This window comes from Haplochromis burtoni, unplaced genomic scaffold (genome assembly GCF_018398535.1).
Source record: "Haplochromis burtoni strain Fernald_Lab_line unplaced genomic scaffold, NCSU_Asbu1 Contig_10, whole genome shotgun sequence".
Lineage (NCBI taxonomy): Eukaryota > Metazoa > Chordata > Actinopteri > Cichliformes > Cichlidae > Haplochromis > Haplochromis burtoni.
This window is the reverse complement of record NW_024582371.1, coordinates 2,388,463-2,410,177: the sequence shown is the minus strand read 5'-3', so window position 1 is coordinate 2,410,177 and position 21,715 is coordinate 2,388,463. Positions and strand designations below refer to the sequence as shown.

Genomic DNA, 21,715 nt, shown 5'->3' with positions numbered 1-21,715 from the left:
CATCTGGTTTTATGTGTTATAGATTCATAGATGCTCTTTTGCATAACTTAGTTGTTAAGAGTGGTTATTGGAGTTACTCTTGCTCGAAGCAGTTTCGGCAGCAAGCAGCAGGATAGATGCACCTATTCTTCTGCAGGTACCCCTTATTCTCCTGGTTGCTGAATGTAGTTCTTTATACATCCAACTATATCAAAGGATTATGTCTCTTTTTCTTTTTTTTTTCTTTTCTTTTTTTTTTTTTACATTTTTGAGGTCAGAATTAGGAGGATTTGGGAAGGGAAAGATCTGTAATGAATAGTGGTGAATGTTGAACCACATTCATCAAAGACATTAATATTTAAGTGAGAAGATTTCATTTGTTTTGGGAGAGAAAGGGGAAACCGCCTCATTTGAAATTTTTTTTTACTAAACTATCCACTAAAAGAGGGAAAAGGAGCGACTCAGGAACAAACTGATTCAATAAAAAAGTTTGGGAAGGTTGTGCGAGGGTGGCTGAAGGGAGTTGACTTTCCTGATTAAATATCCACTTTGATTTAATTATAGTGTTGTGTAGCTATCAGAGTGATTGCTGTCAGCCCTGAGTCATTATTCACTGGTCTCATTATTAAGCAAACAAAAGCATCTTCAGGCTTCATGGAGTACCACAGACGATTTACTTGCTTAGCTGAACGATAACGTTTATTAATACATAAAAAATCTCTGTGACGTGTTTTGAACACATATCCCCTGTCGTGAAGGATCGATGATGCTTCTTAGTGAGGGAAATGAGGGTACGCCGCCACAACAAACACCTAAGCGAAATGGATGCAACAGCTTGACCATTTTGGTGAAATCCACAAAATATCTCATAAATCACTCACAGGTGCGGCTGTCAGCTGAAACTGCTGAGGATGCAGAGATCAATATGCAGACAAATCCTCCCTGAGTTAACTGTTCTTTTGTCACGGCATCACATCGTCTGCCAATTCAGCATGAAGAGCCTGTCGAGTTGGGGTTTTTTTTAATTCTGAATTCGTACTTTTTGAGCAACAGTAAGCACATTTTTCCCTTTCCCGCCTAAGTACGCTTATCCTCTGCCTCACTCTCCCATGGGTGTGTGAGCCACTGCTCTGCCCATTTTAAATCAGCGGAGCATCAAACACACGCAGAGTACACCTAACAGCCTCAGACGGCCATCAGTGTTATGAGAATTGACAGACATACACAGATAATCCAACCGTCGCAGAAGGTCAAACTAATTTATTTGATGTAGTCATTTTTGTTCCTAGTTTGTTCCTATGTCTGTTGCATAGATGTGATTGGAATGATGAAATGGGCAGTACAAGGAAGGGGGGGAAAGGTTCTGATTCATGCACAAATACTGTATTTATATTAACAGAGTCATTTTCAGTCACTGGCATGGTTCAGTAGGAGTTAATAACTCCAAATATTTAGATGTGGTTCTGCACTGGAGCGTTTTATGTTGGATATAATTTAGTCTGGACTCCACAGGACTCTGGTGTTAGGCAGCATATTGCTGTTGCATATTTCAGTGAAGATGAACAGCAAATGGAGCCGGGACCGCTCCATCAACTCATTTCATTGGCAGACAGCACTGCCACATTACCTCCATATCCTGTGGTGGCCCACATAACAGGAGTTGTCCAATCCAGACTGTTGCGTGAGGCTGCTGCGCAGAAAGCCAGCTGGAGACCAAAGGCCCTCGGGGAAATTACTGCCAGATTGCTTGGAAAGAGGCAAAATTGGACTGCTTATTTGTCAGTGAAGGGTCTGTGTGGTGGACACAGCCGAAATTGAAAAGACAGGGAGAGAGATTAGGTAGCCTGTTGACTACACGAGTCTGTGCTACCTACTGGCGTCTTTAAACTTTGGTGATTACTCAGTAAGAAATATGTTTAAAAGCTGGGAAGTGCAATTATAATTTCAGATGACATTTTTTTTCTACGTGACTTTAATGATGATGAAGCCCCATAACAGTCTAGTCTGTGCAGTGGGATAATTTCAACATACCAGAAAGCTAAGGGTCAATTCTTTGAATGCAACATTTTCTCACTGGTTCAATAAAAGGAAAGGTTGATCTGGGCTTTTTAATATGGTGTGTTATTCTGCTAGAAGCAGCCATCAGAAGAGCGGTACACTCTGGCCACAAAGGGATGGACATCAGCAGCAATGCTCAGGCAGATTTTGGTTTTTAATTCAATTCAATTCAATTTTATTTATATAGCGCCAAATCACAACAAAAGTTGACTCAAGGCGCTTCAAAATGATGATAAATGATGCTCAGCTGGAGTGCACACAGTGGACCAGTGTGCAGGGAAACATCCCTCACACCATTACCCCACCACCACCACCAGCAGCAGCAGCCTTAAACATTGATGCATGTCAGTATGGATTTGTATTTTCATGTTGTTTAAACCTAATTCTGACCCTTCCATCTGAGTTTGCAAAATTTGAGATTCATCAGAGCAAGCAAGTCTTCTGTTGTCCAATTCTGGTGAGCAACCTATAGCTTCAAGTTTCCTGTTCTTAACTGACAGAAGTGGCACTCAGTGTGGTGCACATGTTCTGTGTTCAGAGATGCTCTTCTGCATACGTTGGTTGCAACACTGTATGTGGAGGAGCTACTTATGGCTTTCTATCAGCTCAAAACAGTCTAGATATTCTCTCTGACATCTGGCCTCAACAAGGCATTCTCACCCAGGGAACAGCTGGATACTATCTCAGAGTTTTGAAACCTGCAAAATGCACTTGTGATATTGTATAGATGCATGCCTTTACACTATAAAATAGATGATTCAGTAAATACCACATCTATTTGTGACCATGCACTCTGTGTCTTACTTTAGTAAAACCCTGTGTGATATGGGCTGCTGGTGGGTTCTAGTTTCAGTTTCATAGCCGTGCAAGCCGCATGGTCACATCACAGTAACTCAGATCTCAGCTGAGCACAGAGAAGCTTTCCACCTTGCAGAAGAGCAACAGTGAGCCAAACTGTGCTTGTAAATCATTGTGCACAGCGAGGTTCAAATGTGCAGATTTCTGAGTGAAAAGGTATTTAGACTACAGCGCACTATCTCCAATAACAACCCTTTATATCTTTATAATCAGAATTTAAGTTGTTATCAGTGTTTAGGGAAACTGTTTCTTTTAGAGTGCTCACTAGATGTCGCTGTTATCCCACCCCTCTCGCGCAAAGTGACCACACTGATCACTGCGAGCGGTGCCAAAAATTATGGCATCAAACAATATAAGAATTTTCTAAGAAAGCGGGAGGGTTTGAATGTGACCCTGGCAAATATAAGGTTCGGGCAGTGGTGCAGTTTGGCGTTTAGATGGCTGTTTAGTCAGGTCTAGCTCACTGATAAAAACCGACCCATTAATAGACCATTATAGGACAATCATAACCGCGACTCCACTGGGAGAATCACGGAAAGGTGCTGTCGGCTTGTTCTTGGAAGACTGGGTGTTTTTGAGCTGAATCACGGCAGAGGCGCGTCACCGTGGGGCGTGGTTAAGCGTAAGAGATAAACGCCGTGTCCACCGTTACGATGCAGTTAAGTTACAGTTTGGCACGAGACGACACCGGAGCGGAGAGTCTGAGCAGCTAACTAGCGCGCGTAAAGGGATGGAGACGAATGAGATCTTTTTAATAACTGTCATAGCCTCTCACTACATTTGGAACTTCGTCTTCTTCGCGTGGATTTTAACAACAATAGAACCTTTAGAGCCGGACTGCTATAAAACGCATTGTTGAAGTTCTGATCCTGTTTGCGCCAGGACACCCAAACGAGATTAGACGAAGAGAAGTCGTAATGAGTAGTTGTGCAAATGGTGCATTTTCTGACCAGAGAGCTGGTACGGAAAGCAGAATTTCATGCTCAAGCTACACGTCTACCTGCGCGTAAAGGACATGGACACAACGGCTCCAGTCACCGCTTCCTGAATCCCTGCGCTATGTTATAGTAAGTAAATGAAAAAGCTGTAGTTAGATTAGAAGCAGTGTGGCAGCTTAAAGCATTTATGCGAGCTTTTTTTCTTATTTTTACGCGCTGACAAATAGTGCAGCGTTCCAATAGCACAGGACCTGAAATTTGGCAGCCAAGCAGCCCACACCATTGACCGTGAAAGGCTTGGAAACAGTTCCAGTGCTGATCCCGATTTGAACTATAACTAAAACAAGTTAAAACAAGTAAAACAAAGTTGCATCTAAGTGGACGAGCGTGGCAGGAGGCGAACATGGCTTTGCCAGATAGTGGCATATCTGCAGAGGAGATACCCTTTCCAGAGATCATAGAGCTCAATGTCGGTGGGCAGGTGTACATAACCCGCTACTCTACACTCACAAGCGTGCCAGACTCTCTGCTGTGGGAGATGTTTACTCAAAAGTCAGCCAAAGGACTGGCCAGGGACACAAAGGGGCGCTTCTTTGTAGACCGTGATGGTTTCCTGTTTCGTTACATCCTGGACTACATGCGTGACCAGCAGCTGGTCCTTCCAGACCACTTCCCAGAGCGCGGTCGTTTGCAGAGAGAGGCTGAGTTCTTCAACCTGCCAGAGCTCGTCAGGCTTCTGGCACCCAAAATCAGCAAACAGAACTCCCTTGGTGATGAGGGATGTCCTAGTGACACAGAGGACTCCTCACCTGGGACTGACACCTCCCGTAACCTCGGCTCTCTGGGTGCTGCTGCTGCTGCCTGTGCCAGCCTGGTGCCCGGCGCCATGGATGGCAAACGTTCTGGGTTCATCACTATTGGCTACCGAGGCTCCTACACCTTGGGGCGCGACAGCCACACGGATGCCAAATTTCGCCGAGTGGCACGGATCATGGTGTGTGGGAAGACCTCCCTGGCTAAAGAGGTGTTTGGGGAAACGCTGAACGAGAGCCGGGACCCGGATCGCCCCCCTGAGCGCTATACATCCCGCTACTATCTCAAGTTCACCTTCCTGGAGCAGGCTTTTGACAAGCTGGCAGATGCAGGCTTTCACATGGTGGCCTGCAATTCCACAGGAACCTGCGCCTTTGCCCACGAGCAGACGGACGACAAGATCTGGACCAGCTACACTGAATATGTGTTCTACCGTGAGTGAGACTATCGGCTTTGTTTCCCCGGTCCCCTCACCCTGTATCCAAGAACCCCCCTCCCCCTCCAGCCTCCAGCCATCCTGTCTTTCTCTCTCTGATGGCTTCTGAACCAGTAGATGTACTGTAGATGTTGTGCCCTTCCATCTCTCTTTACAGCCTCCAGCTTTTATCCTGTGAACAGTACCTGGCCGCTGCTCTGACTCTTCATACCTTCTCTGCAGATCGAACCTGCAGCCTTCCCCTTCAAACCCGAATTCACCCTCCCCCACCCCCATCATCAGGCCAAGCTTTTGCCCTTGCTTAAGCCGCCGCCTCTCCATCTAGTTGTAGTCCCCAGCCCTGAACCACAGCAACCCCACAGCCTTTCCTGCAGAGACTGATACCTTCTATTCCCTTTTTGTACTCTCTATATAGTGCATATGCCTTGGTTAAAGCACAATACTGTATCCAAGAGCTAATTTTGTTGAATAAAAAACACCAGTGTGTCTATATGACTACTGAACCAGTCATAAGGGCATAAGGGAAAGGGCTTCAAAGAGTTGCCGTGATGTACAGTGCTATATTTTGCCTGCTTACTCAAGCAGATCGGACTGTCTCCTGCTCCTTTGAACTAAATTACCAAATAATTGGACATCTTATCAGCCTTGAGGGACGTGAGAAACCCCAACACATGCACACACACACACACACATGCACACAAAGGAAGTGTAATCTAATTTCCTTTAGTTTTTATTAAATGTGTCCAGTACCATGTCCGTGTGGTTTGGGAACGTGCCATAGTTAATCTGTTCTGCTGCTTTGGAGTGAATAGAAAAGAAAAGACTGCAGTGAAGTTATTTTTTCAGAAAAAGCAGATTGAAGTTTTGCGGAGGTCTCCCCCCCCACCCCCCCCCACCCAAAAAAAAAGAAAGAAAGAAAGAAAGAAAATGGGTTGTGTGGCAAATGTTGAAAAACTATTAAAGCTCAAATATCAAGAGATCTTAGAGACAGACAATGAGAGAGGGGGAAAAAGGTGTGTGTATTGACTGTGCAGTGGAGCTTTCAGTATTTTAATCACCCACACTGATAGGGCAGAGAAGATGGAAGGTGTTGCATCAATTACATCTTAAAGATAATTATTTTCCACAGCCGGTCACATGTCAGAATGGGCTTACACATTGCTTCCTGTTATTTGCGTAAGAAGAAATCAGCAGTCATCACAGCAGATCTTTGGATGTCCCGTAATCAACAATGTTATTCTTAATACTCAGTATTAGCTGAAGCGGCTGCGTATTTGACTATAGCTCAGTCCTTCTGTAAGTGAATACCAGTGAGAAAGGGTAGGATTTGCTGTAGCCAGCCAAAGCCCAGTGTTTTCTCACCACTGTAGCAATGGCAGCTTATAGCGAGCGCGTGTAACTTTCAGTAACTCACAGCCGGCTCAAAAAGGAGCACAAGATCCAGATACAGCCTCAGGACGGGTCTGCACATCATATACCTCAGACTAACATAAACGTGGGACACTTAAATCCAACAAAGGATTCATCAGATTACAGGAAAATGCAGAAATGGCTCAAAATGAGGACAAATAAGAGGTTTCATTTAAAACTGTTCGGGGAACAGGCAGCGCAAGGCAAAGTTCACCCGTGCGGCAAGGTGTCGACTTTTTAGTGTGTCTGACAGTTGTAATAAATGTATTCTGAAATGTCTAGAAATTGCAATATTGTGTTTCAGTGTGATGAAGTGTTGTTGACATCCGAGTCAGTCTGTTAGACCCTGCTGCAGTGTGTCGCTGCAGGCATAGACAACACTGATATTAAAAGTGTTCCACCAAACGCAAATTGATTTGTCAAATAAAATATGCTTTCTTTCTATCCTGCTTGTATTTCCATTCCTAACCCCCCAAAAGGGGGGTTATTTCTTTTTTTCTTTTTTTCTTTTTGAATACCAGGGAGCACAAAGTATGATGAAAATAGCACATTCCCATTACCGCAGTTTCACATTTTAATTTTCGGTGACAATGCAAGTCAATCACAAGTAAAGCCGTTCAAATTTTCATCTCAGCGTTTCCCATCAGAGGAAATGTCCTTGGACACAAACTCTCCTCCGTATGAAATTTTCAGCCCTCAGGCACCATGTCCTCCATCCTTCCATCTGCTTTTCCACTTTTTTTTTTACCCTCTTTTTTTCTCTTCAGCCTGGACTTGCGTGAAGCATTTGACCAAAAAATCTGAGCCAGGATAGAAACGAGGACATGCACAGATAACAGGCCTTGTCCAAGCAGATTAGAAAACCCTTATTTTGTTGCCAATAATTGACCTAATTTCTGTGTGCAGTCAAAATCTTAAAGATTGAATCTAAATTTCAGGACTCCGTAGTATTTACAACCTCCCGCAGAGCAACAGTTTATCCATTTCTGAGAGACCAGAAATCATTTTTGTGTGTCATCAATAAAAAACAACAGCAAAATACAATAGAAGTACAAAGTATTGTCATTGAGGGCAAAGGTGTCATAATTTACACTCGAACAACAACCAGACTTAAGGGTTATGTGAGGCAGTCACGTGTCTTTTTATAAACTCTGTCTCAGAAGTTCTCTACCGAGCGATTATCTCATGCTAATTATCTTAGTATAAGACCTCTAAACCTGATCTCACTCTGGCCTTGATAAAAGCATAGCTAATGAGCTTCACAAAACTTTGTGAAAAATTTATGTTGCTCTCTAATTCAGGGAGAAAAAAAATGATCCCCCCCCCCGCGCTCTGGAATGCATGACAAATCCTCAGAGACCAGGACAATACTGTGCCTGCAGTGTCTCTCCAGCCCAAATAAACACAGTCACAGGCAGCATTCCTCTGTCACTGTCCTCCGGCGGACTACAGCAACACGGGAATGCCAAGGTCAGTCATTAGCGCAAACATGGAGAAACATGCCTTCGTGTGAAATTTCAGGCACTGGCCTCCTTAACCTCTCCTCCTCTCGTCAGCGCAAATTCCTTGAGATTCAACAGCAGCAGCGAGATGCGTGGAAACGTTGACATTCAGACGCTGACATTCAGAGCATCCACAGGCCAGACGAAATGTGCGCGCTGAAATTCAGTGGTGTTTTTTTTCTTTTTTTTTTAAAATGTGTCTTGTGAAACACGTGGTTGAAAAGTGTAGCATTGTCTGCTCGTGTGCTTGCAAAGGCAGCAGGTTCTCACTGTGTTGCCACGGTATGCCTATTCATATTCAGAGTCTCACATTAAAATCTCAGGGTTTGATTTGTTTTCTTTTGCTGTTTTGGGGGGGGGGGGGGGGGGGGGGGGTTGGAGACGCAGCAGATTGCCAAATTTCAGCTTGTCACACAACAAATTATCAAATGAAATCAATCATTTGTTGTTTCAAGCGCAGATTTTCACATTTATGAGGACTCATTTGTCACTAGAGTCGAAGGATTCGAGAATGAGTGCGGGACTGGCTTCTCTGCGTGCCTTCAGGCAGTGATTTGACCCAAGCTTTTGCTACTGTAGGCTGCTCTACATGACAACATGCTTTGGCCCTGTCTCTTTTCCCTCTCTGAGGATGATCCTTGTCTCGGAGCCAGCTGGGTCATTGCATTCTCTATTTGGAAAAAGAGGGGAAGAAGGCAGAAGAGAACAGGAACAGATGCACGTCAAAGGAAATGGGGATTGGAAAATGGGGCACAGAGAGATAGATATTTGGGAGACTGCGGAGGTATTTATTTGACAAGGATTCGGTGTTCCCATCTGATCTCTCTTCCTGTTATTTGGAGAAGGGGAGGACTGTGCTGTAAGATGCTCCTCTGCGGCCTGTCAGCTCCATCAGCACCCCCAAAGAGATTCAGTCACACTGCACCCAAGGGATACACTGCAGAATCAAGAGCGCACTCAGAATAGTTGCTATCACTATCAATCTGTAGCATTAAACCAACACAAATGGGGGGTTGTTGATCTTTACCATATGGAAGAAACAGTATTTTTTATCATCTGTTTGTGATTCATGAACTTCACCATTAAGCTGACTAAACTTAGCCAAGATTCCTAGACTACATCTTTCTTTTTCTTTTTCGGGGAGAGACATATTGCATGTGTGAGAGTGACAAGACAAGGGTGAGTCAATTTCACAGCACCTCAGATGTCTGAAAGCTGCTGTTCCTGTTCATTCTGAGCCTTCAGCTGCAGCCATGTGGCTGTACTTGTTTATGTCTCACTGCCTCGTCTGCTTTTGGATCTGTCTGCCAGGATAATTTGGCTCTTGTTGTTTTGTTTTGTTGCCTTTATGCTTGTGTGGAGTTTTTTTTTTTTTTTTTTTTTTTTTTTTGGATGACAGGTTGGACAGGCCTCCGTTTCGGGTGCGTCAGTGCGACTGAGGTCCACTCCCTCTCACACAAACATGCTGAGCGTGCAGTTGGCATCTCTAAACGCACGCTCACACGAACGCGCGCGCTCGCGGGGAGAGGGAAGTTGCTACGAGAAGATGTGCAACACAACTCCCGTGCTGGGATTTTGATTCTGGGCCGTGAGGTTTTAGATCTAATCGATCTAACTGCCTTGTTTTCACTCTTCTTTGAGAACAGTTTAAAATGCATTAGCAGGCAAATAAGGCATTTACCTCCCTCCTCCTCTCTTGATGGCAATTAAAACAAAGAGAAGAACATGCTCATATAGAACAACATCATTGCTGATAATTACGTTGGAGTAGCACTGACCAACCTGGGCGGGGGGTAGCAGCGGCCTGAGGTGCACCGCTGTGTTCTCCATCAAAATGTCTGTGTGTGTGTGTTCACCCCTTGTTTGCTATTGCTGCCATGCAAGCCAACATTTAGGGAGTACAGTAACACTGGCTTGGGACTTCTTGGTCTCATTGTGTGTGTGTTGGGCTATTTATAGTGAGTCAGGCACCGAGCCAGATGTGTACCTTATTCACTTGTATCGCTCTGTCCTCCAGCTTCTCCACATGCCTGGCTTCCCCTCATTCTCAGCTCCTACAGAGAGCAGCTGTCACAAAACATTTTCACCCCGAATGACAAGGGAAAGGGGGGGACAGGAGGGACTTCATTGTGCTAGGACAGGAGATGGTCACGTCAGGGGGGAAGCCAGAGGGGGGAGTGACAACCTGGAATCACTACTGATTTACAGTGCTGTTATCTCATTACTCTCCCTGCATTGCCAGTTTGTTTTTCCCTTTGTCGGTGCAATTCTCCAACACGGAAATGATGGCTCTGTGCAGGCACTGAGCAAGAGCATGAGTGGAATGAAGAAGCACAATATAAGTTGTATAGTAAGTGAAAGTGTCAAGGGGGAAATTGTAGGATAAGTGTAAGCACAAGAAGGAAGAACTGAAGTGGCAAAGCTTGGCATATACAGTCCCACGGAGACTATAAATATGTGATGAGGCAGGAGCAATTTTAAAAGAAAAGAGGCACAATTAGGCCAAAATGGAGATGTATTAGATTGGATTGGGAAAGGCAGGGTGGAAGCTGCCTCAATCGGCATGTTAAAAGAAATGCAATGATTCTATTTTACGTAAAACTTGACAAATTAAAGGGAAGTACTTCTTGGCATTCATTCTCCAAGGGTCTGTAACTTCCCTGGAAAAAATCAACACAGTTAAATCAAAAGATATTCCCTCATTTTGTGTTTTGATGGCGCTGGTGGACAGTGCTAACACTTGGTACAAAATCTCCCGTAGGTGTTTAATTATTTTGAGCTCTGCTGACTGTGAAGCATATAATTCATATCATTTTCATTCTCATCAAAACAGTGAACCCGCGTGCCCTATAGACGGGGGGAGTTGTCATTCTGGGAAAGAGGGCTGCCATCGTGATAGAAACTTTTAATGATAGGATAATAATGATCGCGCAGAAAAACTTTGTACAGATTTGTAATGACACGTTCCTCTCGGGGGGCAAACCACACCAGTAAAATGTCTAGTTCAGCACAATAGAGCCACCAAATGCTTTCACTCCAGAGGCCATTGCATCAGCTGTTTCTTTGATGTGTCACCAAGAGCCACGTTGGGTAACAACTGCCATTATCGTGTCCTGTGGTTTTTTAATCAGGTACTAACAAAATGCTGATTTAACTCTAATTATTAGAGTTATCAATAATACTTATTAATGGCCCATTAATACTTATTAATGGGCCATTTTAACTCTAGTAGCCACCGCAGGTACTCCTGTACAGTTACACCTTGCTAGAAACCACTTTAAGCTGATGTGAGCTTTGGGAACCAGCCTGAACCATTGATATACAAGGCAGGACAGATCCATGCTTTCATGCCAATTACACCAAATTCCGAGACTCATCAAACCAGGCAATGTTTTTCCATGGTCCAATTTTGTTGAGCCTGTGCTTTAAGGCTGTGTTGTGCATTCAGCCATGCTCTTCTGTATACCTTAGTTATGACAAGTGGTTATGCTGTTGCTGTGCTTAACCTCAAAGCAGTCTGGCCAATCTTCTCGGGCATTTTCGTCCAGTGAAGTGCTGCTCGCTGGATATATCTCTTTAAAAGTCAACAGAGAGTAAAGAGCAATATAGAGCTGTATTATGTTTCTCTACTGATATCTCTAGAATCCCTGTTTGTTCTTATTCTGTAATAAATTCAGGTGTATTAACCCCACCCTTTACAAATACATTTATTATAAAGGCTATACGACAGTGTTTTTAAAGTTTTATATTGCATGTTGGTAATTGGGCTTAGTTTATCCATTTTGAGGAATAAAATAATCTATTCCAATGTTCCTATGCAAACAAATATCTCTCAACAATGAATTATTCAAATTTGTTGAATTTGATTTTCATGCCATCCATTAATGACAGAAGTGGAAAAAACATGCGACTGAGCGTTTCTGTGTCTGTGCTGGTCTAAAGGAGCTCACAGTGTCTGTGAGTGCTGTCATTAGAATAGGATTCACCTTGGCCATCTGGAGACTTGGGCTCTAATCTGTCCCTCTAATTATCAGTAATCTGAACAGTCAGGATTGGTCTTAGTGCTGCAGCCCAGGATAGGGTTGGACTTTGCTGAAAGCAGGCAGGAGGAAAGAGGAAGCAGGTGGCACAGTAGCTGCAGGAGCCGAGGGGTGCCAGGATGGACTTTAGGGTGCTTAGGCAGGCTGGTTATGCCCTGTGGGAGCCAGGTAGCAGCTCAGGGTTTTGAAAGGAAAGCGAAGATAAAGAGGAGGTACTTGAGGCAGGTGAATCAGCAGACACTCAGACTGAATACGTGCAAGCATGCAGAAATAAGAAAAATGTTCTGGTCTTTTCTAAATGCAGTGAAACACCGTATCTGTTAGAAATTTAACGCTTGTAAATTTGTTCCAAACTTTTCCCACTATTTCACCCTCTCTTTCCTCTGACCTTTACTCCCCTTTTTAAGTTTTCTTACAAAGCAGCAACTCTCTGGTCTCCAGCTGTTTACATCAGGCATTTCCTCCACATTATGCAGATTGACAGATTTGTAATTGCTCGGAGACTTGTGAGCGCACTCCAGTGATTTTGACATAGGCAGCTCTGTTTATGCCCCAGCATGTAAAGTTGATGTGAAGAATAGAATATTACTATGTCTGATTACACCCCCGTATGTATTTGCTTGTCGTCAATCAGAGATAAAAAGGACAATGAAAGAGGCGACTGTAGGAGGCGACGCTCGCACTGTCATTAGGCACCATGCAGATCGTTTGACAAAACAGAGATGGAAATCTGAGCTGAATACGAGGTAATTAGATATGGAACATGCTGCAATTGGCAAAACTATGTAGCGTGCAGTTTCCTTTGAAACAGCAGGATACAGCCATATGTACATCTCCACAAAGGATAAAATGCTCCTCTCAGTCTGAGAGACATTACTATGCATTTGTGCAGCTCTGGCTCCTGCACATCATTGTGGCGTTTCCATGGAGATGATGATGTCCTCTTGTTTGCCAGTCTCTCCATCCTCAGGCCACGACACCTGTCAGCGGTCGCAGTGAATTTTAAAAAGTACCGGCAAGCTGATTGACCCGGTCGTGGCTGCTGATACGCAGCTTTGTTCTACACTCATCTACTGTTTTTAGGATTTCAATTAAATTTTTATTAATTGACCTTGTGTGAGTAGCAGATATATTTTGACGAAACATCCAAGCACAACAAAGCATTTAGGGACTTTAAAGCCAGTGCAATATGAAAGTTTTTCCTCTTTTTTTCAACAAACCAACATATCATAAACATTTGTAGGCTACTAACAGACGGTGTAAAAGATGGCTGCAGCCACTATGATGTCACCTGCTGTTAAAAAGCCTCATATTGAACATTGTCTCCATCACCATTTTGTTGTTATGAAACTAAACTTGATGAGGGTAAAACACTTCTCACTGTGAAACCAACGAAAGTGCACATGTTCCAGGTTCAATATTGCAACTTGCTAATGACGTTGTTTGAGCATTCAGTTAGTGTTAGCCAAGAAGTTAGCTAATGCTTTTATAAATTATCACTAGCAAACCAACATTAGTAACCTAAATTTGGCCTGACTTGATAAAATATTTATCATATTGTATAAATTAATAAAGAAAACACTTGAAATGCTTACTATATCTTCTAGAAGATAGTTTCATATAAACATCGCAACGCTATGACATCACAACTATATTGACATGGACAGACATTATGATGATGCAGGAACAACATCAGCACAGGGATATCAGCTCTTATATAGAGTGTATATACATCTTTTTTAATTTGTAAAACAGACATAACGCTTTATTCAGCATGATCTCAATTTTTTTTTCTATAAAAAGAGTAGTAGCCCCCTCCTGGCCATTAAAAAGAAAACACATTTGAGGCACACCAGCATTGGCTTAGTTTTTAGAAATGGAAACAAAGTCCATCTATCATGCTGTCTATGTACAGCATTAGCAGTCCCTTGAATATTTAACTTATAAAATTATTCAGTTCAGTGAACTTTTAGTAGCATGGAAATTTGAGGTTTAGCTTGCTAATGATTCCCTCTAGCCATTACTTCCCAGCTTTGTTATGGCAACATCTGTGCGCTTCAGCTTCAGGGCACAATTCTAGCAAAGACCTGACACGGGACCTGAGAGATCATCAGTTGATCCATCAACTGTTCATCAAAGCCTCATCAGAAATGGTCTCAGTGGCAGGGTGGCTGTCAAGAAGCCATTCTTAAAGAAGGAAAGCAGGGAGAAAAGGCAGAGCTATGCACACAGAACTATTGGCCTCCCCAGATCCCAGATTTCAGCCGCAAACATGAAGTCACACAGCAGTCTGTGAACATACTAAAGCCTTGACTTTAGTTTGATGGCGACCTTGGTGTGTTTGGAGTAAAAAGTGAACATTTCAACAAGGAAAGAATTAGCAATCATCAGCTATCGGAGAGCGTTATCAGCTAACATTAGCATGTTTGGTTAGCAAAATGTCAACAGAGCCTATATGGCACAGATACCAGTTAATCAGTTCTTACTAACATACTGATAAAAATCCCAGTATTTACCTCACCAAAGATGGAACATGGACTTCTTAGAACTGTTAACCACACAGTGAGCCATGCTATTTGTCTGATATTATTGCATTAAAGTAGGCCAAAAGGCATTAACATAAACAGTAGCGGTGAAGCTAGCTAGCAACACAGCCACCTGTATCATCAGCTACCTGTCGCTCAAAGTGGCCACTAATATTAAAAATTACTACTAATTAAAAAGAATCACGTCTTCTCCTGTTGTTATAAAGTGGGTAAATTAGCCATACAGACTAAAAGCATTTTTTGCACCACGATGTAAACATATTTATTTCTGCTCAAAAGCTGGGCATTTTATTATGAGAATGATTTGTTCAAGTGGCCATTTGACATTTATCATTGCCTTTTTTAACCTCTTTATAATTACACAAGTCAAAGAAAATCCTTTATTTTTATTTCAATTGACTGTTAATATCAACCCAGCTTTATTTAAGGCCCTACAAGCTGTTTCATGGCTTTATTTAGTCTCCGTGTGGGAATAAATGGTGCGCTTTGATTTGACCAAAATGAAAGATCCAGGTGACAGCATTACAAACAGCAGAGGAGACGTTTTATAAGAGAGAGGTGATAAACCCCGGCAACAGTGACACATTAGAGTTGCTAATAGCAGTAATGATGGCAACGCAGGGATGTGACACACTGAACAGATGGGAAAGGCAAAAAAGGAGGTGGGGCGGGTGATGTGTGCGAAAAAGCTCTAGCTTTTGCATATATCCCTGGAGAAGTGGCCCGGGGAAAGGGTTGAGTGCACTCTCTTGCTGTTCTTCTCCATAAGGCTTAGTGGTGGAGGAGGAAAGCACGGAGCCCTTCCCCCAGTGGATTACTCCTCTGACACTACTAAGCCCCCATACTCCCACGTTCAGGAAGCCCACAAACACATGTATTCATCATGAAGACACTGAATGCACCAAATGCACAAGCACACACAGCGGAGAACATCTTTCTACCCCGTTCCCTCCTCCCCCTACATCCTTTCTTTCCCTCCGTCTTTAGCCGTCTTCCTTTTCATGCCCAGAATAACAACACACACAAACAAACGCATCTGCCCATACGCAAGCACACCTACACATGCACACACACATACGCTTATATATGCATGCCCAGGCACACACAGCTGACACTGACTTGCTCTTGCACACTAGCTTGAGCACTTTCTGTCACACACTCGCATTCAGGTATTCAGAAAGCCAAGGAGCTGGGAGAATATGCCGTGCCGCCTCCGTTTGACACAAGCAGCTTTTGCCGTTATGTAAGGCTGGTTAGCGTAATGATAAGCTCTGCTGAAGGAAACAGTGCAGGCCGTTGTGTGTCATGGTATGTCTGTGAGCATGTCTGTGTGTGTATATGTGTGTGTGTGTGAGCATGTGTGTGCTTGTTGCACTGAACATGTTTGAGAGTGCTTAACTGTTCATTTGCATTTTCATGCACTGTATCTGCATGCTTCACAGCCAGTGGAAACGTGAGTGATCACAGGAGTAGGTTTCATTGGTAAATGGAAGGAGACACATTAGTTGTGGGATCTCAGGGTCTTCCCCCAGGAAATTTTGAGCTCCACACACTTCGTTTCTTGCATTCTGATGGATTTTTTCACCCCTTTGCATTTTTTCTGCATCAGTTACTGGTAGACTTTTCTTGAATGGGAAATAGCAAAAGTCAGACCCCCAAGGTAACAGTCCAAGTATGCTTTTTTTCTTATTTAATATGATCCATGTTGCATCAACACACACACTGAGATCTTGAAGTCATGTGATGGCTAACCATGTGACGTTAACTTGTATGTCATTTTGGACATGTGACAATTATGGTATGCACTGGAGCGAGGTACACACAAGAGAGAAGAGGAATGAAAGTCGATGAAAGCAAGAGAAAATACACGTGTGTGAATGAGAGGGAGACACATGGAAATATGAGTATGCAAGGAGCAGAGCTAGTGAAGGTGGAAGAATTTAAATGCCTTGGGTCAATGACCCAAAGCCCCAGACAGTGTGCTAGAGAGGTGAAGAAGAAGAAAAAGAAGAAGAAGAAGGGCATCTTTGAGACTAGTGTTGGGGTGATTTGTGACACAAGGATAGCAGCAAGAGTGAAAGGGAAGGTTTACAAGGTGGTAGTGAGACCTGCTGTGATGTATGATTTGGAGATGGTGGGACAGACAAAAAAAACAGGAGGTGGAGCTGGAGGTGGCAGAATAGAAGATGCTAAGATATTCATTGGGAGTGATCAGGATGAACTAAATTAGCAATGAGTACATCCGAGGGACTGCTTGAAGCAGTTTGGAGACAAAGTTTGAGAGGCAAGGCTGAGATGGTTTGGACATGTGCAGAGAAGTGATAGAGAATGTATTGGACAAAGTTGTTGAGTGTTGATGGTGGCGCTTCCAGGGAGGAGGAAAAGAAAAAGACCTCAGTGGAAGTTCATGGATGTTGTGAAGGTGGACATGCAGAGGATTGGTATGACAGAGGAGGATGATAAACATAGGGTCAGATGGAGGCAGATAATTGGCTTTGACAGATTATCTCATCCATCTAAAGAGAGCATCAAATAGATGAAGAAGGCAGTCAAGGTGACAAGTGGGTTTAGTGACTAAGGTCCTAATCACAAAGCCCTAGAGACCATCTGTCCATGACCACCCAGCACTGTTTATGAGAAGAAAATGTGTATTCCTCGACAGGTTGGCAAGTGGTTGCTGGAGGTTCATGGGAGTCACTAAAACCCCAGTCAAACAGACATGGAGGCTGGTAGTTGACCTCCTGGCAACCACCATCAAAACAGAAAGATGTGCATTTCTAAGCAGTTGGTAAAAACTACTTTGTGGATGCTTTAATCGCTAATGATTGCTATGGTTGACAATAGTTTCCATGCAAACTTTCCTACAAACACTCACCAGCTACTCTGTGAGTGGTAATTAAACTGTGCAAAGTGAGGCAGAAACCAGAAAAGGACACGTTTGCCTTTTTTCCTTCAAAATAAAATGGTTGCAGTGCTGAGGCAACCAATTTGAGACTTGCAAATGAATGGTCTCCATTTCCAAGCAACCAAAAGGAAGGTTTTGGTGCAACATCCTCCTTGGGACCATTTTCACCCTGTGAGAGCCAGCAACCTCCAGCTACCCTTCATGGAAAAGACATTTTTCCTCTCGTGACTGGTGGTTGTATCAAATCCAATCTGGTTGAAAACTCTTGAGCTGTGTGCACATTACGGCATGTCAGAACCCTATATCGACATTTGTGTTTGTGTTTGCCTGGATCATCATGTTCTGAACTCCTAATACCTGTTCAAAAATTTTAAAGACCTCTTGCTGCAGAAGAAAAACATTTCCTGCTGAGTAGTATTGTAGCACAGTGTTTAGCTTGCTCCCATGTAATGTGAATGACGGGATAAATGTTTTGCTCATTCAAATGCTTCATACTGTTTAACGTCCAGCCTAAGAAAGAACATAATATTCAACAAAGTGGATCACATGACAAAACAGTTTGAGAATACATAACAAATATACAATATAGTGAGATTTAACATTATCTGTGGTCAAAATGGGAGATTAGTATAAAAGTGAAGACACATTTTTAAGCGCATTCACTTTAAGGTAGACGCAGGTGCTTTCTGTAATTTCACAAGCAAATCAGAGCGTGTGTGCCATCATGCATGCAGCAGAAATAAAAGGACAGGAAGAGGCTGATTGCTTGCTCAGTGGTTTCATTAAAAATAAATAAATAAAGAGAGGGAGAGAAATAGAAGCTGCATTTGAAAATGGTACATTGGTTTTCAAAGACCGTGAGGTACACAATGTACACACACTCTAGTTTTTCCAAGAAGTGCCACAGCAGCAGCATCCTCAGTTCTCACACAGAGATGAGATGAAAAATCAACACGCTGTGAAAAAAAAAGCTTCTTAAGCTTTTGGTCAGGAGGTTTCACGCCATCCGTTCAGCGCCAGTATTTATCTTCACAGATAAACAGTCATGCAACCAAAGGTAATTTAAAACTGAAAAAAGCAGTGAAACCGCCCTCCACTCTCCTCATCTCTCACGCTGAGCTCCATTCTCTGCTAATTACTGCCTCCATAATGCTCCTACATGCTCTTGTGCCAGCGTGTGTTTACTTTTGTACTCTTGGAGACAAAAAACTGTAACGCTAAAGACTCAGGTGTTTGTTTCTGTGCCAGCCGCACACTACTGACACACTCTGATAAAGAAGAGGGAGTAAAAAAAAGAAAGAAAGAAAGAAAGAAAGACAGGTGAAATGTAATCAAATTTTTGTGGAAAGCTTCCCAGGTGGCTGAGACCTATATGCAAACAGAGCAGACATCTGAATGTAAATGCTTGTTATTCGTATACGTTTCATTTTTATGGGAACACTTGTCGGTGAATGGTAAATGAGAAAAGCAGTACAACTCTGAAGCCTGTAAATCGAATGCATTGCTGGATGCAGAGAGTGATTAGCTTAGCTTATTTTAGCATACAGACTAGAAAGAGGAAAACAGAAAAGCCTGACTGAGTCCAAAGATTGTTACGCCTACAGGCACCTTTAAAGCTCCCTAGTTAACCTGTGCTCAAGTCAAATCCAGTACTTATATATAGTGTACATATAGGTGGCAAACTCACCATGACTACAGGACTGTGGGCGGTCGTTATGCCCTCCTGTCTTTCAGGCAAGAACTAGTATTCTGGAATGCCCTCCCTATTGATTTTAGACTAAGCTAATCAGCTGGATTTGTCTGTGTATTTACTGAACATATGTAGCCTATTGTATAGACACAGTAGCAATATTTTTATTTCACTATAAGCACGAAAAGATTTGAAATCAGCATAAATTTAGCTCATAAATATATATTTTTTTATTTTTTCTGCAGGGAGTTCATCAGATATTTCCAAGGCAATGACCTCTGACCCCCCAGCAGTGACTACCACTGAAGCAGTGGCCTCTAAACCCACTGCCGCACCTACACTGTCAGCCACAGCAGAAACCAGCAGCAGTGGCCGAACCCAAAGCCTTCCTGAAACCAGCACCATCCCAACACTGGACCTCCGAAACCCGCTTGCTCCTCCCCTAACACCTCCCCCACCTCCTCCTCCTCCTGCGCCAGACATCCCCGACCTTCCACTGCCATCACCCCCGGTCTTCCCCCTTCCTCTGCCTTCATCCAAACCTTCTTCGTCATCCAGTCCTCCTTCTCCTCCATCGCCGCCTCCCGCTGACAGCCCCCAGCGTCCTACAACGCTCAACCTAAAGACGCTTCCACGTCCCAGCATCAGGGAGAACGGCTGCCCCCCGCCTGGGCTGGATGAGGATGAGGATGAGAGGAAAATGCTGGAGGAGGATCTGAAGAAATGCATCGAGGACTTTAAAAAGATCCGCATGCCCAAAGTTTTTCCAGATCGCAAGAGGCACTGGCAAAGGGACTTGCTAAAGAAGTACAATGCATAGAGAGCTTTGCTGTGGCATCATAAGGAGGAAACCTGACAAGGACTTTAAAACAATGGCGAGGACATGCTGCTAGCGCTTTATATTTACATCGCTTTGATTCTGACTTTGTGAAGAGTGTCAGCAAAAAACCTCTAATGTAGCTTTTGCATGTCAACAGAAGTGAACTGCTAAAGTATAGTTCTCCAGCTGAGCTTGTCTAGCAGACATGCACTACATTTGATGTCTTTACCCAGCATAGAAAACATTCACGTCCAGATTGTGAGTCATACTTATGTTTTTCCCACACAAGGTTTTTTTTTTCTTTTGGAATAGAAAAAATATTTGGACTCATTTTCTTTTCACTCAGTCAAACAATATTAATTGGAGCTTTCTGCCCTTCTCCCTGTACCATGTCTGCTGATCAAGCAACTGGAAAATGTAAGCAAAGTTTGAAATTTTAGGCGTTTGACCTTAATGATGCAAAAATAAAAGACAGAAGTGAAATCTCTGGTGCTAATCATCTAAAACGCCTCACCTCATCAATATTAACTGTCTGACTTCAAAGCCCTTCTACAGTACTCCTTTCTGCCTCTGATTCAGAAGCGTTGCAATTTCGTTCTTTTTGTGATTACATTATCTTCCAGCCCGCACTTTTGGAACGAGGGGGGGATCAGAAAGAGAAAGCGGTGTACCAGGAAGGAAAGTGGGTAATTACAGGCAGCCAGAATGTGGAATAATAATGACAATAATGACTACATGAAGCAATGCACAGTACCATTTGTTCCTCTATCTGCTCCACATAAAATGCTCATCCAGCTGCACTAATGAATTACCAGGTGTGTGTGAGTGTAGTCCCATTATGGGCTAAATGATTTCCATAAAAATAAGGGGAAAGAATTTATTTTACATTTACTTTGTGTATTAATTCTGAACATAGTAGTATTCAACCATTTAACAAGCAGTAATATCATTCTGGAAAATGTGCGTACTTGCTTTCACTCTGACATGAGAAGGAGACTCTCCCGCAGTATGGAGCTTGGTGGTTAGCTTAGCTTAGCCTAGCAATTGGGAAACGACTTGCTTTGAAAACCAGCCTGCCACCACCTCTGCAGCTCTTTTGTAACATGCTGCATTTAACATTTATACAAAAAAACAACTTAAATCTTAAACTTGGCTTTAAAGTGTACATTTGAACTCTAAAGAGTGCCTGCTTCTACTTTGTATGCCATAGTATGCTACTTTGTCAGTTTCTAGCTCCTGATTATTCACAGGCACTAAAAAAACGCAAGTACACACTGTGCAGTTCTAGGGTTTAATGTATGAGGATATGATAAAATATAATCTGGTCCTTGGGAGGTCTTAAAGTGATGTACATGCAGCTCAGATGAACAATAAAACATAACATATTACACTGCGTCATTATGTATTTAATAAAAATTAGGCCAAACTACAGAAGCAGTGTGTAAAAGAATAAGTACACCCTTAAAGCACCAGTATACCCTCGAATTGGTTGCTTTTGAACGCCACTGCATTATCACACAGCTACTTCTATTTATGCATTAAGGCGCAGGAATCATAGGTGCTGATATTGGAGGACATGAAGTCAAAAAATATGTGTACATTTCTCAGCTTCTGTACTGGAATATCATTAAGATGGTGGCAAAAACTGGCACGATGGTACACCCGTGTCTTCAATTCAGCTGTGGCAGCGGCGGGGTTACGAAGAAGTGAACAGTTGGCC

General features: G+C 43.0%; 2 protein-coding genes across 3 annotated transcripts; both read left to right on the top strand.

The window, feature by feature from the left end:
- Positions 1–1,307: 1,307 nt before the first annotated feature.
- Positions 1,308–20,501, top strand: LOC102309695 (potassium channel tetramerisation domain containing 12b). Of its 2 annotated transcripts, none has more exons than XM_042212652.1 (2): positions 1,308–3,962; positions 19,421–20,501. In XM_042212652.1, the coding sequence occupies exon 2, from the start codon at positions 19,447–19,449 to the stop codon at positions 19,993–19,995; it is 549 nt and encodes a 182-aa protein (XP_042068586.1). In that variant the 5' UTR covers positions 1,308–3,962; positions 19,421–19,446; the 3' UTR covers positions 19,996–20,501. The 2 variants fall into 2 exon arrangements, with proteins under 2 accessions (XP_042068586.1, XP_042068590.1); XM_042212656.1 differs by lacking the exon at positions 1,308–3,962 and adding an exon at positions 10,177–12,780.
- On the top strand, positions 3,962–6,936 carry kctd12b (potassium channel tetramerisation domain containing 12b). The gene has a single exon (XM_042212649.1). It carries the CDS (start codon positions 4,237–4,239, stop codon positions 5,086–5,088), a length of 852 nt encoding a protein of 283 aa, XP_042068583.1. The 5' UTR covers positions 3,962–4,236; the 3' UTR covers positions 5,089–6,936.
- Positions 20,502–21,715: the final 1,214 nt, after the last annotated feature.

Coding starts and splice junctions, on each gene's coding strand:
- kctd12b (XM_042212649.1), top strand. CDS start 4,237: ATGGCTTTGCCAGATAGTGGCATATCTGCAGAGGAGATACCCTTTCCA.
- LOC102309695 (XM_042212652.1), top strand. CDS start 19,447: ATGACCTCTGACCCCCCAGCAGTGACTACCACTGAAGCAGTGGCCTCT.